This window comes from Carcharodon carcharias, chromosome 12 (genome assembly GCF_017639515.1).
Source record: "Carcharodon carcharias isolate sCarCar2 chromosome 12, sCarCar2.pri, whole genome shotgun sequence".
NCBI classification, from domain to species: Eukaryota; Metazoa; Chordata; class Chondrichthyes; order Lamniformes; family Lamnidae; genus Carcharodon; species Carcharodon carcharias.
This window is the reverse complement of record NC_054478.1, coordinates 48,862,031-48,883,895: the sequence shown is the minus strand read 5'-3', so window position 1 is coordinate 48,883,895 and position 21,865 is coordinate 48,862,031. Positions and strand designations below refer to the sequence as shown.

At 36.9% G+C, this 21,865-nt stretch overlaps 1 protein-coding gene across 22 annotated transcripts in view; it reads left to right on the top strand.

The window, feature by feature from the left end:
* The window catches only part of LOC121284774 (R3H domain-containing protein 1-like), a 131,243-nt gene that overhangs the window by 43,787 nt on the left and 65,591 nt on the right, over window positions 1-21,865 (top strand). For 15 of the 22 annotated variants that reach the window (XR_005944539.1, XR_005944538.1, XM_041200383.1 and 12 more), the window contains 12 exons: window positions 2,002-2,125; window positions 2,225-2,303; window positions 4,866-4,925; window positions 5,008-5,148; window positions 7,390-7,498; window positions 8,907-9,002; window positions 10,788-10,825; window positions 10,913-10,966; window positions 11,117-11,343; window positions 12,723-12,974; window positions 18,436-18,581; window positions 20,895-20,996. Coding sequence is in view for 20 of the 22 variants with exons in the window: in XM_041200383.1 (XP_041056317.1) it covers window positions 2,002-2,125; window positions 2,225-2,303; window positions 4,866-4,925; window positions 5,008-5,148; window positions 7,390-7,498; window positions 8,907-9,002; window positions 10,788-10,825; window positions 10,913-10,966; window positions 11,117-11,343; window positions 12,723-12,974; window positions 18,436-18,581; window positions 20,895-20,996 (1,428 nt within the window). In the remaining 2 variants the exon portion in view is untranslated. The remainder of the gene's footprint in view (window positions 1-2,001; window positions 2,126-2,224; window positions 2,304-4,865; window positions 4,926-5,007; window positions 5,149-7,389; window positions 7,499-8,906; window positions 9,003-10,787; window positions 10,826-10,912; window positions 10,967-11,116; window positions 11,344-12,722; window positions 12,975-18,435; window positions 18,582-20,894; window positions 20,997-21,865) is intronic. The other 7 variants (XM_041200401.1, XM_041200397.1, XM_041200399.1 and 4 more) reach the window with 4 other exon arrangements.

The window sequence follows — 21,865 nt, the reverse complement described above, 5'->3', positions numbered from 1 at the left end:
CTTGATAGGGTGGATATTGGGAGGATGTTTCCTCTTGTGTGGGAGACCAGAACTAGGGGGCACAGTTTAAGAATAAGAGATCTCCCTTTTAAGACAGAGATGAGGAGAATTTTTTTTCTCTCAGTGAGTCATTTGTATGTGAAATTCTCTTCCCTAGAAAGCAGTGGAGGCTGGGCTATTGAATTTATTCAAAGCTGAGTTAGTTAATTTTTTGATAGACAGGGGCCTCTAGGGTTATAGGAGGCAGACAGGAAAGTTGAATTGAGCCCACAATCAGATAAACCATGATCCTATTGAATGGCGGAGCAGGCTTGAAGGGCTGAATGGCCTACTCCTACTCTGCTCCTATGTTACCGAGTTAAAATCTGTGTCATGGTGTTCTGACCATGGAGGCAAATGTAAATTTACTGCAAAAATAATTTGCTATAGCAAAAGTGAGGCAATACCTTGAGGCTGAGGACAAAATGATGAGGGAGAATGGGAGGGAAAAGGTTGGTGATCAAGGAGGTCCAAAGGTATGTTTGAGTAAAGGGGCAGCCAGTGCAAGACAAACAATGGGGAACTGTGAGGGGTTCATGGGAGATTAAGGAGGAATGAGCCTGCAAGAAATCTGCAACAACATTGTGCATTACATAGTGCCTCAGCATGCAAATCTTAAAAGCTTTTGCACAAGACCACAAGGATCTGAAATGGGTATAAGCATGATGGGGAAATGCTGAGCAGGTGACTTTGTAAGTCAGCAAGACGAGGAACAAGAAGCATACAGGGATAAAGTAATTGACAGGTCGGGGAAAAAAGTAAAGCAACATCAGTGACAAGCAGTGATAGCATCAATATAGATAAGTAAACTGATCAAAACATTGTGAAAATAACAGATCAAAGAGCCTAAGAGCAAGAGGCAACACGCCTCCACCAATAATTAAAAACAGGGGAAAGACTGAGAAACATAACAATACAGAAGATTAACACAGCTAAACACCACACAGACAATCGCACAGAAACTTGAACTGAGAGGAAACAGCAATACTACAAAGGACACAAAGTCAATACAGGCAGATAAAGCAGAGAACATACCTTGTAACTGATCAATGGCAAAGCCATAGGATTTTCAATTTGACACATCAGATGTCTTTGTTGATATGCATTTCCTCTAAGTTTTTCAAATGCTCGTCATCCTTTGTTCATGGGCTCAAAGTAAAATAAAATTGAAGGTATAGGCAATGTATGAATAAGAAATAAGGAAAGCAGCTAGAAACCTGCCAATAAGTTACAACTAAGAACAGACATTCCTGAATGATATTCTATGACATCCTTCAGCGTTGATGATAAATCCTAGCCCAATCTTTGGGCTATTCTCTAGTTTGATATCAACAGATATCAAGTTACCAGAGGTTCCTGGTACAGCTATGTTTTGTACATATGCATAAAAGCACAGGGGCTCTGATCTCCTTGCAACATGAGTTATAGTGCATGGTGAAATAATATTCTATCATGCGTGCGTGTGAGGCTATTTTCTGATGACTTGGAACTGTTTGTATGCAAACTGATCTTTGAAAGGAGGCTTTACGCACTAAAATTAATAGCCTTCAAAGACCTGTAGTTTCACAATTTCATACTTCCTCTGTGACCCTTGCTTTCTGCAAATGCCTGTTCTCTTTGTACGGTTATAATTTATTTGCTTGACAGAGGAGTGTATCTCTTGGTTATACCACCTGACTTACTCAGCATTATATTCTTACTGTTCATTTAACTTTGAATAATGAGAAACAGAAAACCACTGTTCTGTAGTCTTTTGTGTAGTCTGCTGAGTGGATCAGTAGCACACTGTCCAAGACATTTGCCAAAGAAATCAGTTAGGGAAAAATTGTTCAAGTATTTTGAAAGAAACAGTATGTGAACTGCAGTAACCGTTTTTGTTAAACACCCCACTCAACTATAAATATGTTAAAACTGTTCGTCACATTGAATATTGTTCTGACAATTTACCTTGTGTTTACACAGGATAAAATTCAGCTCCAGTTAACACAAGCATTTGATAAAGAAGAGCAGACCATAAAAGATGAAGCTGAAAAGGAAGAATGCACAGACAAACCAGATAAACTGCATAAAAAAATGTTATCAAGAGGTTTACACTACATTTCTTCACTAAAATACTTTCAGATTTTGGATGCTTGCCAAGTTGCTTGTAAAATGAATGGAACTTCTCAATCTCTCTCTTAACCAGATTCCAGCCAAGAATACACAGATTCCACTGGAATAGATCTTCATGAATTTTTAGTAAATACTTTGAAAAATAATCCCAGGTATTTTTGAAATGAATTTTTGATTATATGAAGATGATGCAACATGTTCAATTATGCAATGCTTATGATAGTTTTGTACACATTTTGAATTTATTTGTTGTACTTGAGATCAAAGATCAAACCAGCCATCATTATGAAGCAAAGTGACAGTTAAATGGTTAAATAGATGTGCACTCGCCTTACTATCAGCAACTGTAACCATGGTTGCCAAAACTATTTTAAGAATTCTGGACCACTACCAGCAGTTTAAAAAAAATGCACATTCCGACCACGTGTTCATAAACACACACACACATGCAAATATTTCAAAGGTAGAAGCAGAGAAACCACTACCAAAGGAAGCTGAAGAACTAAACCTAATATGAGAACCTCCATAACACCATTCTGCAGAACTACTATATGAATATGCAATACACAAAATGTTATACTGAGTCAAATTCTGCTTTTTTTTTTACTGTAAGCAAGCAAATTCAAACTTGCACATTGTCTAAATAAAGAATAAGAATACAGCATACATTTATGCGCAAGGCGATCTATATATTAACCACCCACCCACTCCATTCAACTAATGGATAATGTTGTAAAAGTACACAGCAAATAGTTTTAATGCTGTATGAGGGAATGAGCAAGGCAGTGTGATTAAAATCAATGCGGTTGGAATACTAACACCCTGTAGAACTGAATAATCACATCATGTGCTATAATTTCAATGAGAAAAGCTACTATTATGCATATAATAGAACCCTTCCATGTCGGCCTACAATGGAAATGGCTGAATAATGACTTATCCTTGGTTAAATTTAATAATACTTTTATCCCCCAAAATTGTAACCTTCATGTTAGCATAGAGAATTATGTTTTCTATATTCCTGTTGTTCAACTTTGAACGACTGTGATATTCCTCCTCACTTCAACCCAGGCTCCTGCTGGCTTTAGTTGGGACTGAAATTGAGAGGTTAAATTACCATTAATATACATTAAATGCTGTAAGTACAACAGTAGATAGGAATACACTCATATGCTACTGCTGGATCTACCATCATTGGTGTAATGGCCAGTGGCAGTCACCATTCTTGACAGAAACCATAAGTTAAAAGAGAAACCTGAGCGGAGGTATGGCCTTTATATAAGGGTACATTTAGTGGCAACCTGACAGCAGAATGAAGAAGACAAAGGCTTCCTAGAAGAGAAGGTCTAGCTCTGTGTGCTTAAGAGGACTTTTGGGCCTTTAAACCTGATATTTGTGTTCAAATCTAGCACATCCAAAATCACTGCATAGATACTAAACATTTGTGATTGTGCTTTGGGGCAAGCATTGTATTTTGAGAATGAAATAGCAAAATAAATGCCTCTACTTGTACATAAGTACATACAGCATTGCGCATCATGATGAACATGGTATTTAGTTCTCCCCAAAGGTTTCTTTCTCTTACTGAAAGGCATGGGACAGGTTTTCATACTTCATTTGAGCAATGGCAGTGAGTCTTAGAGGCACTTCAACTACTACTTCAAAGACTACTGCAGTTATGCAGGTTCCTGTTTTCTCTTGATGTATGCACGTGCACTTTGCAGCAGTGATTGGAAGAAATATTGCAGATTGTTAGTCTTATGATTAGTGTCATCTTAGCACATGTTGGAACTCTCTGTTGAGTCAAGCAATACCTCCAAAGCAAAACTTAACTCATCATTCATCTCAATGGAGTTTGGTGGCCCTTGTTATGAGCAGATGGGCTGCATGCCGCATTGCCCACAAAACAGCAATGACTGCACTTGAGCAATTCATTGCACATGGAGTGTTTTGGTTACAAAAGGCACTATATAAATTAATATAATTTGTTGATTAAGAGGCTCCTAGCTCCTGAAAAATCCACACAGGCGAAACTTCTGTTTGTCTCAAATTGCGCTCCCACAGGATACATTACACTTGCTTGAGTCAAGCAAGTTTGGATGACAAGTTCTGAGCATGGATGCTGAGGGCATTTAACCAGATAAACCAGCACCAATTCACTGATTATATAGGCAAAACTTTTGTCGCCACAAGGACATTGGTTTGCTGGGTTTCCTGTAGCCTAATGGGAAGAATCTCTCAGGTTTCTTGAATATCAGATTCTGAGTCTGCCACAAAGGGTTAACTTTCATCGCCAGAACTGACAGAGGAACAACTTGACCATCCAGAGTCCCCCACTTGTATTCCCAAAATGACAATAGACACAACTCTAATGCATTCTTTGCATGCAATTTTCTTACTCTGCGAGCCTAGAGATGAATGTAATGCTCTTTAAGTTGATTTAACTTTTATTAATTTGTAGCCTTTTTAAGAAACTTAATGCAGATCAGTTAACTGTTGCATAAGTAGACAAATGCATAAATCCCTCTGTGGTTTAATTAACTGGACGTGCATTCTGGGCAAAGCAATCACCATTTTGTCAGTTGGCGACAGGTTCATCATTTGATTGTTGGAAGAAATTTAAAAATACATCGTTTCTGGTTGGTTTAAAGTGTTTGAACGACATGATGTATTTGGCAAATGAACACAACTGAAGATTGTTTTTTGTTCTCCAGGGATAGAATGATGTTGCTGAAGTTAGAACAAGAAATTCTGGATTTTATCAGTAATAACAAGTAAGAGCTGATATTCACACATAGGCCAAATATATTTTCACAGCTTGTGTGTTGTCACCAGTGGTTTCTCTTTCTTCTTCAGTATTCAATATAGGAAGTTTCCTCCAATGACCTCCTACCACAGGATGTTGTTGCACAGAGTAGCTGCATACTTTGGCTTGGATCACAATGTTGACCAAACAGGAAAAGCTGTGATTATAAACAAAACTAGCAACACAAGAATGTAAGTGATTTAACTTCTGAAATGTTTTGTTTATAGTCAAGTTAATAATTTCATTGTGTTTTAAATATTTGTTTGAATATTGGATTTGGTGGTGGGTATGAAGGGAGGGGACAGAAGAAACCATTTTGACTTACTATTATAATTGTAACAGCCTGCATTTTTAAAGGACTTTGAAAGCAAAGAAGTACCCTAAGGCACTTCACAGAGGCAAACTCAAAAAAAAAAATTAAAGGATACTGAACCAAAGAGGGGCATATTGGGAAGAGTGACCAAAGATGCATTTTAAGGAAGATCATAAGATAGAAGAAAGGATTTTGCAAATCAGATGAGTTTTGAACGAGAATTCGAAAGCATGCAGCCTACATGACTGAAAGCCTTGTTGTCAGTAAATGAGCCAAGGGAGAGGTGGGATGTATGAGACCAGAGTCACAGCAGCAGAGGCTACATGAAGGTAGAATTGTTGGACTGGTGGAGGTTACAGATATAAGAATAGATTTTAAATCCAAGGTAGCGAGGGCCTGAAACCAGTATAGATCAGCAAGGACATGGGGTAATGGGTAGGTGGAAATAAAGACATGGACGCAACTGGTCTTAGTAATGAAAAGGGTTATGGGATCAGAACGCGGCTCAGCTATTGTACCAAAGTTGCAAACAGCCTGGTTAGATATGAGATGGCAGCCACGTTACCAGGTAAAATTGGTTTCCAAAGTACACAGGTGTGACAGGGACTTCAAAGCTTTGATCTTTATAATGTTTTGACAGAGTAACTCGTGGCTTATGCAGGACTAGATGTCAGACAAGTCGTCTGAAAACCAAGGCAGTAGATAGGTTAAGAAAGGTGTCACTGGGAACCGCCTGTGTACTTGTGAAAGGTTATCCCATGTCTTTGTATGATGCCACCAAGGAATAGCATATAGATAAAGAGGATAGGATGAGGATGGATCTCTTGGGGATTCCAGAGGTAATGGTTTGTGAACAGGAAGTTGCCATGACAATGATTAGATATGTAGAAATGATACCAACCAAAGGTAGATCTCCTGGAGTTGGACAATGGATGACAAGCGTTGGAGGAGTGTGGTATAGCTGACCACGCCAGGCTGCAAAGTAGTAAAGCGGGGATAGTGCTCCATGGTTAAAGAGATGTTGTTGGCTTTGGTTGGGTACATTTCAGTGTTGTGACATTAAGAAACTGATTTGATAGATTAAGACAGGAAGTTGCAGGTAAAATGGTAAAGGATTTGAAGCGACATTATTTGATGGCATTTACTGTAACAAATACTAAATGTTAACAGCATTGAAAATTTTTCAAGCAGTCAAATTATACTCAGTTTAATATTAAGCATGGTTTCCACTATTCTTGTATAAATATGTATGTAAAACTTTTCATTTATGTTTATAAACCTGGTTCTTGTGGTTTGTCAACACTTTCATTGTATATCTTTCTTGTGCAGTTACAAACATGCATAGGTGAGTATATTTGGTGTGAAATGGGTTTAAAACTTCTTTAACAAAGATTTCTTTATTCAGTTCTATAGCCAAAAAAAATCCTTTGATTCTTAAATGCAAATAGAGAATAATTCTAAAAGTCTTCCCTGTTTAAAGGAAGGAATCCCAAAATTTTATTTTCTGGAAGTGTACTTAAAATCTAGCCATAGTACCTATTTCAGAGGAGTAAATTGCTACACTGAAAACAAGTGCAACACAAATTAATTTGAAAAAAAATCAGACAGCCACCTGCTTTTAGTTCCCTTCCAGTACTAAAAACCATAAAGAAACTCCAAATGTGAGCGGCAATTGCATCTGAGCAGTCTAAATATTGCCTAAATGCTAAAAACGGTGCCAGCAGATTGTTGTAAATACGTTTCAGAATAGACTTTTGGACTACCCCATGGGCTAAGCTCCTATCCTTAAAGGACCCAGGATTGAATCTAGCCCTAATGACAGGGTGAAAGCCTCCTTCCTCTCAAAATAAGTTTAGACATTCAGTTTAGTTCCACAGTGCGATTGGACATCAAATTGACGCTTTGCCCACAAAACTCACCAGAATGATTGAAGCAAGAAATGTGAAATTCACTGTGCTGAACTATGAGATAATCTTCTAAAGTTTGTGCAAAATGTTGATGTCGAATTCCAAGAATAGGAACACATTATATTCTTTGGATTTGATATCTCTTACCTTCAATCACTTGAAATATAGACTTTGTATAATTATGTATTTGTCATTGTTCAATTTTCTTGCAGACCTGATCAGAAGTTTTGTGAACATATAAAAGAAGATACAACTGATGATTTTCAGAAGAGGTATATCCTTAAACGAGATAACTCGAGCAATGACAAAGATGATAACCAAGTAAGTGCTCAGTTTGTCTGCAGTCTTGGATTCCACCTCTGTGTTAAAATACAAGCTGTTTTATGATTTTCTAAGTTATGTAAAATTGTAAATTTCTCTGGGGCAAAGATTACATTCGAGTTTTATATTCTTGAAATACCTAATTTTTGTATCCCAAGTTTGAATGCTCTATTATGGTACAAGAGTACTGCATATAGAATTGCCATGCAGCAGGAGCCTAGGAATGTTTTTAATCAATTACCTGTTCATAACTTTCATTTTTCCTTAAATTCTGGTCATAAAATGACATCAGTAATTAGCATTTTAAAATATATATTTTTGTGCTATCTGTATAGGCACTGTTTCTGTGGAGGTGAGGGGATGGTGGTTACAAAACAGTTGGTGGGACCCAGTTAGATTCAGATTATTGCTCTGGAATCTAGTTTAGTTCAGGTCACTTATTTATTGGGTGGTATGCAATAAGTTCTGGATTCAGCTTTCATAGTATAATTCAATTGTTGGAAGTTAGCAAACCATAATCTTTTTGTCTACATCCATTATATTTAAAAGTTCAATGGAATCATTTTAGCCCAGAGTTTATATTCCATTTTTACCCAGATAGCTAATTTTACATTGCTCACAATGCTTGTATATGTGTCTATATATGTACCACATGTCCTGTGCATCAAGTCCTATATGGTCGCTGCAGTAAGCATTATTTGACACGCTGATAAAGATAAGAACAGCAAAAGCATTTGAAGGATATTGCTGTTTGTACTGGAAAAAGTTGGGTTTAATATGGTGGCAAATATTTGTCGATGAAACTTATTCACCTGTTTTTCATGGAGAATTCCTCATAAATGAACATATAACTTGTTTTTTTAATGATTTTGAGTGCCCAAGTTGTTCTAGATTGTGTTTTTCATATGAGGATTTTTTTAAAGTGAATCCTAACCATTAGATTGATCAGTTTAAAATTTGGGTGCACAGCTTACTTTCAGTTCAACCCACGAATAATCATTCAAATTGTAATCATTTCTTCTAACCAAGAGATTGTTCACAGGTGTTAATGGAATATTTCATAGTAATGAAGTGTAAGAGATTATACATTAAACAGGTTATTTGTTTTGAATGAATCAGTTACAACCGCTGAATAGAAATATAAGGCAAAATCAGGAAAATATCTGGAATTAAGTCAAGGCAATTGTGATGGAAGCATGAACTGCCTTGGGAGAATGAAAATTACATTATAGAAAGCACTTTTTTAAAAGAGAGTAGACATACTAATACAGACAAATTAAAGTCCAAAAAGCACTTTTGGAATTTGTTTTCAAAACAAAATATATTTTTGCTATTGTTAAAGCTTCAATTTTTTTTTACTTTGAAATATTTCAATCTCCTAAGAAGACGATGTGTTCAAAATTTCCAGATACGTATCAGATTGCGGGATGATAGAAGAAGCAAATCAATAGAGGAGAGGGAAGAGGAATATCAGCGGGTCAGAGATAGGATATTTTCTCAAGATGTAAGTATAGGGTGGGAAAGGAGAAAAGTAAATAAATGGTTTTAAATTGGATGTGCAAATTAGACTTGCTAGCTTTGTATGAGTAGTTGAAAATCTGGAAGGTATTGGAATTGACTGATTTGGTTGTGGAGAGTTCAGAGTATATGATACATTAGTAAACTGAAAGTTGGATGGTAGCCACAATATGGAAATCTTTGTGAAGTCTGGCTGATTCATATGGAATGCTGTTCCATATACTGTTTTGGGGCAACTCTTGTAAGAAAATTGAAAACTTTCTTTCTGCGTGAGCAGGTAGTACATAAAAGAGCAGCCTGGGGTGTATTTTATCTGCAGCTAATTTATTTATCAGCATAACATTATACATTAGTTCCTGACTATTATATGGCCACAAATCGAAAATTCTTTGCAGAGCAGATTAGTGATCATGTTGAGGTTTCCCTGCAAGAGTGTTTGGCAGAGCTTTGAACTACTGGTTCAATTTGGGATGGGTGTTTTTGAGTTGCAGCCAGAATCAGGTGTTGTGCAGTGCATGCAATGATGTGTTTTGCCACCATGGCATAGGAAAAATAGTTAGCAAGATCTGGTACATGATGGAAAGCTGTTGTCCTATAGCAGTGTGTTTGAATATGAAGTACAAGAAATGGGAAAGTAAATAATGCTTCTGATAGATGGCATATAGGACTGAAGCACTTCAAGCTCCTTTTAAAGATGAATTTTCCCTACATCACACTTGCATCAAAACACTTTCAGAGCACTAAACATCTTCAAGAAAGCAGTCTAAATTAAAAACAACAGAGACTTTCATAATGGTGAGAATATAATGTCTCCAGTGCTGGTCATCAGTGCTCATTAGGAGCATCTCTACTGTTCCTGACCTTTATACTGTTAAAAATTTTCACAAAACAAGAAAGTAAATGAGTTTTTTAACAAGTATTAAAATGTTTTAAGATGTGTAAGCTATTAAAAACTGGATCATTTTTCCAACATGCTCTGCTCAGGCATCTGCAGATCTAATTTTTTCTATTTTCTGAGCTTAGTGCAGCGTATTATAGGCAGATGATTCATCTGAGAGGGGTGGGAAGCCAACAAGTTAACAGCAGCTATAGCATGATTTTAATGCAGGTTTGTGACTATGTAGCAATGCTACTTCTGCAGTTTTGAAAAAATTGCATTCTTCGTTATAGCTTCTATATGAAAGTTCAGATGCTTCAAAATAGTGTTGAAGCCTTGAGATGCATTCAAACAGTGTTCTTGTACCGGATACCACTGTGTTGGATGTCTAGCCAGCAGATTTTTTTATTGTATGCCAAGAATTATTGACCTGTTCAAAGAAGAATCTTTCAAAAGTTGTCTTCCAAGCACTCTAATTGCTATTATAAAATTGTAAACATTCAGTAAAGTTGCTCGTACTATGATCGTTTATAACAAAATAAAAACTTTTTTTGTATCAACAGCTTGCATATTGTTGTTGTGGTATTAGTTGTTGATTTTGTTTAAGCCACTGTATCACTTCAATTTTTTTTTGAGGGTGGAATAAAACTAGCAAAAAAGAGACTGCATGATTTGCTCAAAACATTGGCTTGTGCTTCAAGGACCGTTTTTAACTTTAAATGGTCTTTCACATGTGGAAAATGGTGAAGAGTATACAGTATTTTTTATAGCATTGGCACCAAAGAATAATGTTAGCTTTAGTTAATGGTGGGGTAAAAATATAATGGATGTCTATTATTGGGTTAATTTTTTGATAGTTTTATCAGTGTAATTAAAAATTTGTTTTTGTTTCAGTTATCATTCTCCCAGGACAATTACTTTACAGATAAAAGGTAAGCGTTAATTAAAAAAAAAACTTAATTGATTAGTTTTTATGGTATTTTATACTAAATTCTGAAATCTCCTGTTGACACCAACAGAATTCAAGAAGAAGAAACTGCTACTAGCACACAACAAAGGCGACAAATATTTAGGTACAAGAGAGCTTTCTGTTAAATAATTTTCTTTTCAAGTCAGAAAATCTGTTTGCATGACTTTATGCATCCTGCCAATTTCATTCATTATTTACTTTTTGAATTGTTGGAAAATTAAGATAACTGTTAAGTTTGTTTTGTACTTCACAGAGGAAATAAGGATGGAACGGGGAGATCCTCCAATAGTCGTCAGAGCAGTACTGAAAATGAGCTAAAGTGGTCAGAGCCACGCCCTTGGAGCAGTACAGACTCGGATAGCTCAAACCGCAACCTGAAACCAGCAATGACAAAAGCTAGCAGCTTCAGTGGAATTTCTGTACTGGCAAGAGGTGATAGCTCTGGTAGCAGCAAAAGTACAGGCAGGCTTTCAAAAACAGGTACATTCTCCTTATATGCAGCAATGCACTATCACAGTAAAGTACTAGTTTGGCAAATGCTGGCTTTCAGAGGGCCAAACCAACTTTTCTATTTCTTACCACTTTTTATGACTGATTAGCTATTGTAAGGGTTTTTTTTTTCGTTTCTCCTTTCCCAAAGGTGAGGGATCTTACTGTGGGCACGATTCTTCAGATGCCAGCAGCCCTCCAGTACCTCACCAAATTGGCCATTATTCACATTTGAGCTGACACACTGAGTGGTTGCACACTAGTTGACTAAGGAGACTGCTGCAGCTGAGCCCGATCTTGCCCTCGGTGGACATCTGCATATGTACTTCGCAACCTTGGTCACTGCACAGTGATCTGTAGCAGGAATCTGATTTTTGCTTTCTTGAGCTCAGGGTTGCTAAAACCAATAGTAGTATCTCAGTGCTTTCCTGACTGAGACGAGCTCATTCCATACTGATCAGTGGTCAAACCTGAAGCCTTCTTGTCCATGTGGCTTAGGAGTGCACCAGGCAATGTACTTAAATGCTAAATTATTGGGAGCCAGTAAGTCATTTCTAAATAATTGCTCTTTCTGAATTTTTTTGACTAATTAGTGCTATACTGTTTTAGGTTTCTTTGGTTAGCCAAAGTAATGTGGGCTGCAATTGTTTTTAGAAAAATCCAAAAAAAAGTGCACATCTCAATTTGATACTGCTGAAACAATCCAGGAATATCCGGTTCATTGAATATATCTGTAATCTACACTTTAGTTCATCCACTCACTTCTCTGAAGTTCTTTTATGCTGTTCTACACTCAAATTTGATATTTTTTATCTTTGTCTGAGGATATATACTGGCCTACATTAATTTGAGTTAACCCTATTTTTTTTTGTATTCAAGAAAAATGTCTGCTGTTATTGCATTTTGGTCTGTGCTATGAGCTTGCTTTTTCTTTCTTACACCTGAATTGCTAACTTCATTGCAATGCTCTGAACTTTTACCTTATTTTGGATTTTCTTAAAACTATTTTCGTTCTGTGATGTTTGCAACTAGATACAGAAACAAATCAAGGAAAAAATGTTAGCTGCTTAACGTCTTGATCTTTCAATAGGAGCTGCTTTTGTTATTATTTGTGAAGCTTATGCTTTCATCTCTTGCTTTGTTTGCATGTTGTAGCTATACAGTTATATCAAAGATAAGAGTTTGCTCTGTTAAATGGTTGTTAGTTTATGCTTTAATACTTTAACATGTTACAGTCAATAGGGGATTTGCTGATTTTCCTAATATTGTGCATGTTTGAACTCTTAAGACAATTCATCTTAATGCATAGAAAGGAAAAAGGCATGATGTTTCTGTCTCTAGATAAAGATTTTTCATTACTCCTTTCCCAGGTTCAGAGTCTTCTAGTAGTGTAGGGTCATCCACGGGTTCCCTCTCTCGCACCCATCAACCTCTTCCAGTCACAGCTATGAGCCAGACTCATGGTGTGCCAGCCGTCTATTCAGCTGTCAACACTAGTAATTCTCTTTCCTTTGATGGTGGCATGAGTGGGCAAGTGATTCCTACTAGCACTAGCTTCTTTTTGCTTCCCTTGGAAGCTGCAGGCATACCACCTGGCAGTATTCTCGTGAACCCTCAAACAGGTTGGTATCTACTGCTGGGATTTATATGAAATATATTTATAGATTGGAATTTGCAATGAAAATCTGCACTATTTTAATATAAATGTTGTTCAGGTCATTAAATGTTCCTTGGTGCCTTTGTGTTAAATGTAGCTATTTTCCTCAAATATGCATTGTAACTTAATTTTCATTTATAAATAATACAATTGTCTGTGTCATGTATGTTTTTAAAAATTGTACAATTTAAATCTTTCAAATAAGTTTTTATTTTCCTATTTAATGTTTTTCTTTTTAGAAGATTAAATAATTGTCATGGTTTGCACTTTGATTCTTCTACAATTCAGGGATAGCTGCTCTGCTCATTGGCTGTGAATGCCCCACCACCACCTCTTCAATCCTGCACTATCTCTAAATCGTTAGACTGCATGAACAGTAATTCCCTCCAAATATATATGTTGGGAAGACCCAAGCCATTGATTTCAGCCCCCGTCACAAACTATTTTCCCTAGCTACCAACTCCATCCCCTCTGGCAACTGTCTGAGGCTGAACCAGACTTCACAACCTTGGTTTTGTATTTGACCCCAAGATGAGCTTCCAATTATATATCATGCCATCACTAACACTGTCTATTTCTATCTGTAATGTTGTCTGAGTCTGCCCTTGCCTCAGCTTATCTACTGCTGAAACCATCATCCATGCCCTTGTGATCTAAACTTACACTCCCATATGGGAGGCTGGCCTCCCATATTCTACTCTCTGTAAACTTGAGATCATCTGAAACTCTGCTACCTGTATCCTAACTTACACCAATTCCTGTAAATCATTGCCATTGATCCTGGGTAAGCAATGCCCTAATTTTAAAATTCTTATCCTTGTTTTCAAATCCTTCCATGGTCCAACGCTCCCTGTTGCTGTAGTCTCCTCCGGCCCTATGATCCTCCAAGCCGAACCTAGCCTCTTGAGAATTCCTGATTTTAATAACTCCACCATTGTCACCTGTAACTTCAGCTGCCAGGGCTCAAAGCTCTGTAATTCCCTCACTAAATCTCTCCACCTCTTTTTCTCTCCTTCCTCCTGTCAGACAGTTCTTAAAGCTTGCCTCTTTGACCAAGCTTTTGGTGATCTCCATATCTCCTTATGTGACTTGGTAACATTTTTGTTTGATAAGGCTTCTCTGACCTGCCTTGAGCTGTTTTACTACGTTAAAGGCACTATATAAATACAAGTTGTTGTTGGCTTTATGCATAGATGGAACATCTGGTTAGCAGAGTAATACCGAATTAAGTAACCATCAACTGTAATAATGGAAATGTTTTTGAACCATGACTGGGACAGGCCAATTGGAAGGCTAACACATAATGACAAATTAGATTCCAACCTCATTTGACATAAAATTAAAATTATTGTCTTTTGGGAAAAATGTGACTTCCCCCTCTTCTTCCCCCCCCCCCCCACCACCACCACCACCACCACCACCACCACCACCACCACCACCACCACCGCCGCCGCCGCCGCCCCACCACCCCACTACTTTCCATGACTAAAAGAATTAGTAGTTGCACATCTACAATCTCAAACTACGTGCTATAACAATCCTTGCTTAGATAGCAAAAGGTACACTACTTAAGAGTCGCAGGATGACCTCTTATTGGATATGAATTAGGAAAATACAGAAAACACAATGTTTAATTGAAAAGATAACATGACATGCGATACAACACTGCCTTTAAAAAAAATCAGAGGGATACTTATCAGACACATTTAAAGGGCATAGCTGCATTGACTGTATTCTGGTGCCTAGGGGGAGTTGATATTTGTCACTTACATTTTTGCTATTTAATATTGTCAGTTAAATATTGTAATTGGCTATGTTCTCCTTTTTATCCATTGATTTCCAACGCACTATTTTTGTTGTCAATTAAATGATGGATCTAAAGCCCATTTACATCACATGGCAAAACTATTCAAATGGTTTCTGTTTTAGTGAAGGAAAACAATTAATTATCTAAACTGGAAAGTTTCCTGATATCTTTCCATGATTGGTATTCTAATGATTCTCTTATTAAAAGGTATCAATTAAGAGACTGAAGTTTAAATTCCAGATTTCCTTTTGAGCTTCATTCTTTTCCATGGGCAAATATTAACCATCAACCTGAGTCTGCTGACATGAGTTCTTCGTGGTACCAAGAATGTCACCACGAGAAGTAAAACCTTGCAAGCAAGTTCCGCCCTTGAGAAACATATTACTCTCATCTTTTTCAGCATTGGCATTGATTATGATTGAGGAAAAGTCCTTTCTTTCCAAAAGAGAAAGAGTGGTAATATTGAAAAATTACACTCAGAAAAATGGTGAACAATGCAGTTATTCTAATAATAATATTTCTGTGAATGAACTGAAATCTTGTTTTTGTGAAGTTTTCCAGCTTTAGGTAATGTCTTATAGCTGAGAATAGAGTACCAAAACCTAGCATGTTGATTCAGAGTCTTCCAAATACACGTTAATCAGACTATCAGGACGCCCTGGTGAAATATGATGCATATCAAAATGAAAATTGGTTTACTGCACTCACCAACCAAGGACTAAGTTCAAAGTGTTTATTTTTTATCCACAATCCACTATTTGCTGAAAACATTATTAATTTCTAACTGAAATGTGTGAACACTTTTAGGTAATTTTGCAATAATTAGAGGTAAGCAAAGCGATCTACCATTTGCACTCATCAGCTATTTCCAAAGTAAATGCTTCAGGAAAAAAATACTTTTGGATGCATGGATAAAATTCTGCCTTTTTAATGTAGGATATTGGGTGCAATGAATTGTAATTTAAAAATTAGATTGTCAAAAATCACATTGGTTATAAAATCAATGTGTAGTAAATTAAGGAATATCTGGATGCTTAGTTCTACATGCTACTCGGATTGCAGGAGTGGTTTGATGATTTACAAAGTTACTTTTCAAAGGACATATGGGCATCTTTCTGTTTAAAGTAAGCAAGTTTTAACTTTTACAAGATGCTGACTGTTCATTGAGTGTTTGAATGTTTTGTCTAATTTCCCAGTTTTTTTTTAGAGGCTTGCACTGGCCGAGTTCATGAATATAATTTTAATAAATGTTCTATCATTAGAAACAAACATTATGAGTCATTCTATCCATTCATGGCCCCCTGAGATGCTAAGAGTTTTAAATTATATTTGATGTAGTGACTGGTGACCTGGCTAAATTACTATCTACAAGATTCACTTTAGTTAAAATGCAAATGTAGGATGATATCAACAAATGCTTTTCGCATCAGTGATCTTGCATAGTGCATATGTGTTGGGTGTTCCGTCAAATAGTCCTTTCATGATTTTATGGTAAATTTCCTTGTTTTTCATTATTTACTGTAATGAGCATATTGCAATTACTGGAAATAATTTTGATATCGAGAATTAAAATTTTTAGCTCTATTTTTGAATTTTAAAATGTTATGACTTTTACATTTTGAAATATGTTTAATAGACACACATTGTGATACCTTTAATCTCTTAGCTCTTATTGAATATTGACTTATGAAAGGATTTTACCCCAAAAAAATCTTGTTCAATGTACACCAAGGTAGTATTGCTGAGCAATGCCTTTTGCTTTGCCCTTTAGCTGGTAATCATGCATGTACTTTTAACATATGTGCATATTATGTATTCTGAGATAAAAGACAGTTGCTGCTTTTGAATAGTCTAGATTGAAATATGTCTTATTCACTCCTGGCCTATCTCTCACACATACTCAGGTCTTCACTTTGCCTCCATGTCTAGCTTTTTGCCTAGAGATGAGTTTTATTTCATATGATCACTGATACAACAAAGATGGCTTAATGTTAACCATCCTAGGAAAAATATACTGAGCAGTGTTGAAAATCAATTGCTCCGAGGAATTACGAAAATGACCATTTTGAAATGATAGGGATTAATCGGGGCAGAACTGCCAACAACAACTTGCATTTATATAGAACCTTTAACATAGAAAAATGTACAGCAGCATTTTACAGAAGTCTAATCAGACAGAAATATATGTCACGGCATAGGAGATAGTCAGCAGTGCCAAAGGATTAGACAAAGAGGTGGGTTTTAAGGGGGAGAGGCAGAGTATGGGTCCTGTGCAGGTGAAGACACAGCTGTCAGTGTTGGGGCTGAAGTGGTGGAGGATGCACATAAGTCAGAGGAACAGGTATTTGATAGAAGAGTGGTTGTAGGGATGGTAGAAGTTGGAGATGGGGAATTGCTGGACCATGGGTTTAAACACAGGGATGAAAATTGAAAATTTAAGGCATTGAAAGACTGGGAACCAGTGGAGGTTAGCAAGAGCAGTGATTAGATAGGAGTGGGATTTGTTGTGGAATTGGATGGTTGCAGCAGTTTTGGATGAGTTGCAGTTCATGGAGCATGTAGAGAAATAGGAATATTCGGAGTAGTATTTGGCATGCCTGAGGCTGGAATGGAAAATGGCAATATTTCAAAGAAGGAAGTAAGTGATCTTTGAAATGGAGAGCTTATAGTGTCAGAAACTCAAATGTAGGTTTCAGTAGAATGATAGATTGAGATCAGCCTTGAGACAATGGCCAGGAAGGACGGGGTGACATTAATAACAAGAATATGGAGGTCCTGACAAGGATGCAGATGATGGTTGACAACATCGGAAATAGGGGGCTTGAAAGGGCATAAATGAGTGGAGGAGCTGGATGAGTTGAGTGTATATGTGGAAGCTGACCCCATGTCTGTAAATTATATTGCCAAGGAACAGAATGCAAATAAAGAGGAGGTGGGCACCAAGGACAAATCCCCCAGATCTCCAGAGTAGTTGGCACAAGGGTGGGAAAAGAAGCCAGTGCTGGAGATGCTCTGACTACGATGGCAAAAGCGGAACCAAGCAAAGGCAGTCCCACTGAACTGCACAAAAGAAATTTTATTAAAGCTGTTGGCTGTGTCAGGCAGCAGGGAGGTTGATCAGATGAGCAGGGATGATGCACCATGATCATAATAACAGAGGATAGGTTTGGTTTGGCTTGGTAGGAAAGGGTAAGTGGGGAAGGCAGCTGAACAGATTATCTCCATCTTAAAGATGAAGCAGCCCATGAATTTCTTCCACTTCTAGGTGAGAGCTGAGGGCAGTGTAGAAAGGTTAAAGGAGACAGTTGGTATTGAAGGAAGTTACCTGGGTGTTATTTTTGCTCTTCAGTATGATCCTGGAGTAGTGGGTTTGCTATTTTGACAGGAGAATGTGTTTTCTAGCCCTTGTATTCCTTGCTTACACAGAACCAAGATCTGCCGTATACTTAAAGGCAGTTTCCTCGGGTTCTTTGAAGCTAAAGTATTTCTCCTTTGCTTTCCAATTTTCCTTTACTCTTCAACCTGATCATTTGAATATAGTTTAAAAATGCTTTTTTAAAATTTATTTTCTAAAACATTTTAATTGCAATTGACACATGAATCAATTTTTCCCATCCAGGGCAGCCATTCATGAATCCAGATGGTACGGCAGTAGTGTATAATCCGCCTCCAGCCCAGCAGACTGTGAGGAACCCTTTGGCTGGCCCTGCACAGCAACCACCTGTTCCACAACAGCAGCAAGTAGTAAATCACATCCTTTCTCAGGTTAGCTGATCATGGTTTAAAAGCTGAATTGTACAACAGGCAATTAAATTCCAGTGATAATTAGTCATTAGTAATGTTGAGCGGAATTTTAATCTAGTTCTTCACCTGTTGACTTTAGTTGGTAATGTTTAAGTTGAATGTTACAAATTAATATTTGAATAGAACTTCTGGAAAAATAAAAATATTAATTTATGCAGTCAACAAAAACCAAGTAGTAATTTTGCATTTATAGATCAGAATTACACAAGGAAGATATTTAACAATAGGGAATAGACAATTAAATTGAATCCAACGTCTCTATGTGTAGTATGGCTATCATTAGCTGTGTGATAAGAAAGTGCATTGGATGTGTAAAAGAAAACTCAGCAGCACAACTGGTTCTTGTTCTCAGCTGTGTTCTATTTTAAATATTTTTTTCACTAGGGTGGTTTATCTTCGGGACAATATATTTTATTCTATCACATCACATTTGAAAGCTGAAATTTGGCACTTTTTAATTTTTATCGAGTAGTTCTATATGTTTGAGTATATCTGGAATTAAAAATGGCACATAACCATCTGCCATAATCAGCCATGGGAGTAAGAAAATGAGCTGTATTAATTGTAAAATGAGGTAAAAAAATTGGCATTTGGAATGCAAGCATAAATTAGATGAGTATGATTAAAGTGATAGGTATGTATAAAGCAGGCTGGAATTGAGGATTGACAATAAAACAAAAGATCTCAATTTATAAATGTCCTTCAATTGGAAACATAGAAATAAGATTGGAACATTCAGCCTATCCCACCATTCAGTTAAATCATCACTGATCTGTATTTTAACATAGTTCCATATCCTCTAATACCCTTACCTATCAAAAATCTATTAGTCTCAGTATTGAAATTTTCAATCAAGTTAGTCTCAGCACCTCTTCAAGGGAGAGTTTCAGATTGGCTCTACACTTTGTGTGAATGGCCTAGCTCTAAATTTAAGGTATGCCCCCTTGTATTGGACCTCCCCGCCAGAGAAAATATTTCCTCCACTTATCCTTTCAACTCCTTTTAATAACCTCAATTAGATCACCCCTTAATCTTCTATACTCAAGGCAAGACAGATCTTATCAATATAACCTAGAACTAGGGGACATAGATTCAAGATAAGTGGCAGAAGGTGTAGGGGGCACATGAGGAAGAACTTTTTTATGCAGAGGGTAGTGGGTGTCTTGAATTCGCTGCCCAAGTTGGTAGTAGAAGCATAAACTCTAAACTCCTTTAAAAAGTACCTGGATCTGCACCTTAAGCGCTGTAAGCTGCAGGGCTATGGGCCGGGTGCAGGAAGTTGGGATTAGAAAGGGCAGCTAAGTGTCCTCAGGCTGGCATGGACAAGATGGGCCGAATGGCCACCTTCTGTGCTGTAACTTTTTTCTATGGTTCTAACCTGTACTCGTAATTTAACCCCTTTTAAGCCATTGCTTTGGTGAATCTGCATTGCACCCCCTCAAAGGCCATATATCCTCCCCGTAGTGCACTGCCTCAAACTGGACACAACTCCAAATGGAGTTTAACCAAAGCATAATAGAGTTGTAAAATTAATTATATTTTGTGCATGTCCATTAGATTTTCACGAGTTCTGTATTTAGACACATAAATCTCTTTTCTCGTCCACAATTCCTAGCTTCTCGCAATCTATCCTTGGGATCAAAGTGAATGAATTCATACTTCCCCACATTGAACTTTATCTGTCATAGTTTTGCCTGCTCATTTAATCTATCAGTGTTTGATTCTATCTACAATACGTGCTGAGCCACCTAATTTGGTGGTGTCAGCAAACCTGGGTGTACAGCTTTGTATTCCTTCATCTAAATCAGTTATAAATAGAATAAAAAGCTGAAACCTTACTACAGGTCCCAGTGGGACACTACTAGTCACATGGTGCTAATTGTAGTACATACCATTATCTTCTCTCTTAGCTCCTAGCCAGTTCCCTACCAGTTGTTTGCCTAGCCTCAGTTGCAACCTACTTTCCTGTGTAAGTTAAGATGCTGTTTTCAATACATTGAAAGTAATTACAGGAATGCATTTTATGAACCAGGTGAGCCATATCAGACAGTGTACTTAAAGGAATCATTTTAAAGTTCAAGTATTTGTTGATTTGTGGCAGAGATTTTTGCAATAACTATAAGGATATCAAATGATGTTTCTTGACAGCTTTGTTTGTAAATTAAAGAAAATTGGAATAGTAATATCTTGATGCTTTTTTGTAATACTGCAACCTTTTTGGGTTTTATGAGGCTAACATTGCTAAATTAACTGTGCAAACTATTGCTTCTTCAGCCAATTCGGGCTCTGCAGTCTTCTTCACAGCCTATCCAGTACTCTGCGGTCTCTTACCCACCTCAACTCCTGCCAGTATCACCCACCCAGCAATACACTGTGGTATTGACACTCAATATTCTCTTCTCATCTTTCTGAAGATCTTTAGTTTGTAGACGTTTAAGTCTTTCTTTTCATTGCTGCTTATTATTAATGTACTTGCTATGAGTTGCTCTTGATAGTTGGCAGATCTCCTTTCTAAATATCACATTTATTCTTTAAAACGGTAAAATCTGTGTCTGCTACTAAAATATGGTTGTGCCTAAAACGTTTAGAACAAAAACAAAGCCTTTTCTGGCCTTTTTCTATAGAACCAATTTTGAGTTACAGATAAAACTGTAGAGATCTACATTTTAATAGCAGGGTAAACATTATTTATCTTTCGTTCATTATACTACATTTGAAGACAGACGTTTAATTGCTGGATTCCTTCGACATTGACATTATGTACCCTCATAAAAGTACCCTCATAATAATTGTCATAATATTAGATTAAACACATGGGGAGGAACACTTTTTCAAGAGCAAACTAGAAGTACCTTTTTTTTTAAAAATACACCAGACATCTAGGGAAGTGATGTTGGAGGAATAATACATGCCAAAGTAGTTCAGCATCTGGTTCAATAGTGCCTTTTAGAGCAATGGTAATATTTCTATATTATTGATTTTCAATATTTTCTTAATATTTTTGTGGAAATCTATAGCAGTAGCCCCTTGATTCTGCAAGAGAGTAAGATGGGCATATTTATCAATTGTAAAGAATATGCCTGAAAGTTTACAGCTTGTAAATTAGTTTAAACAGGAAGGAAAATATTGAGAAATTGCACTTTGTTCAAAGTTTACCTTTGATTATCGAACAATGCCCTTAAATTAGGATAGCAGAATGGAAGGCGGCTCAAGGGCTAAATTTGCTAAAATTGATTTTTTTTTAA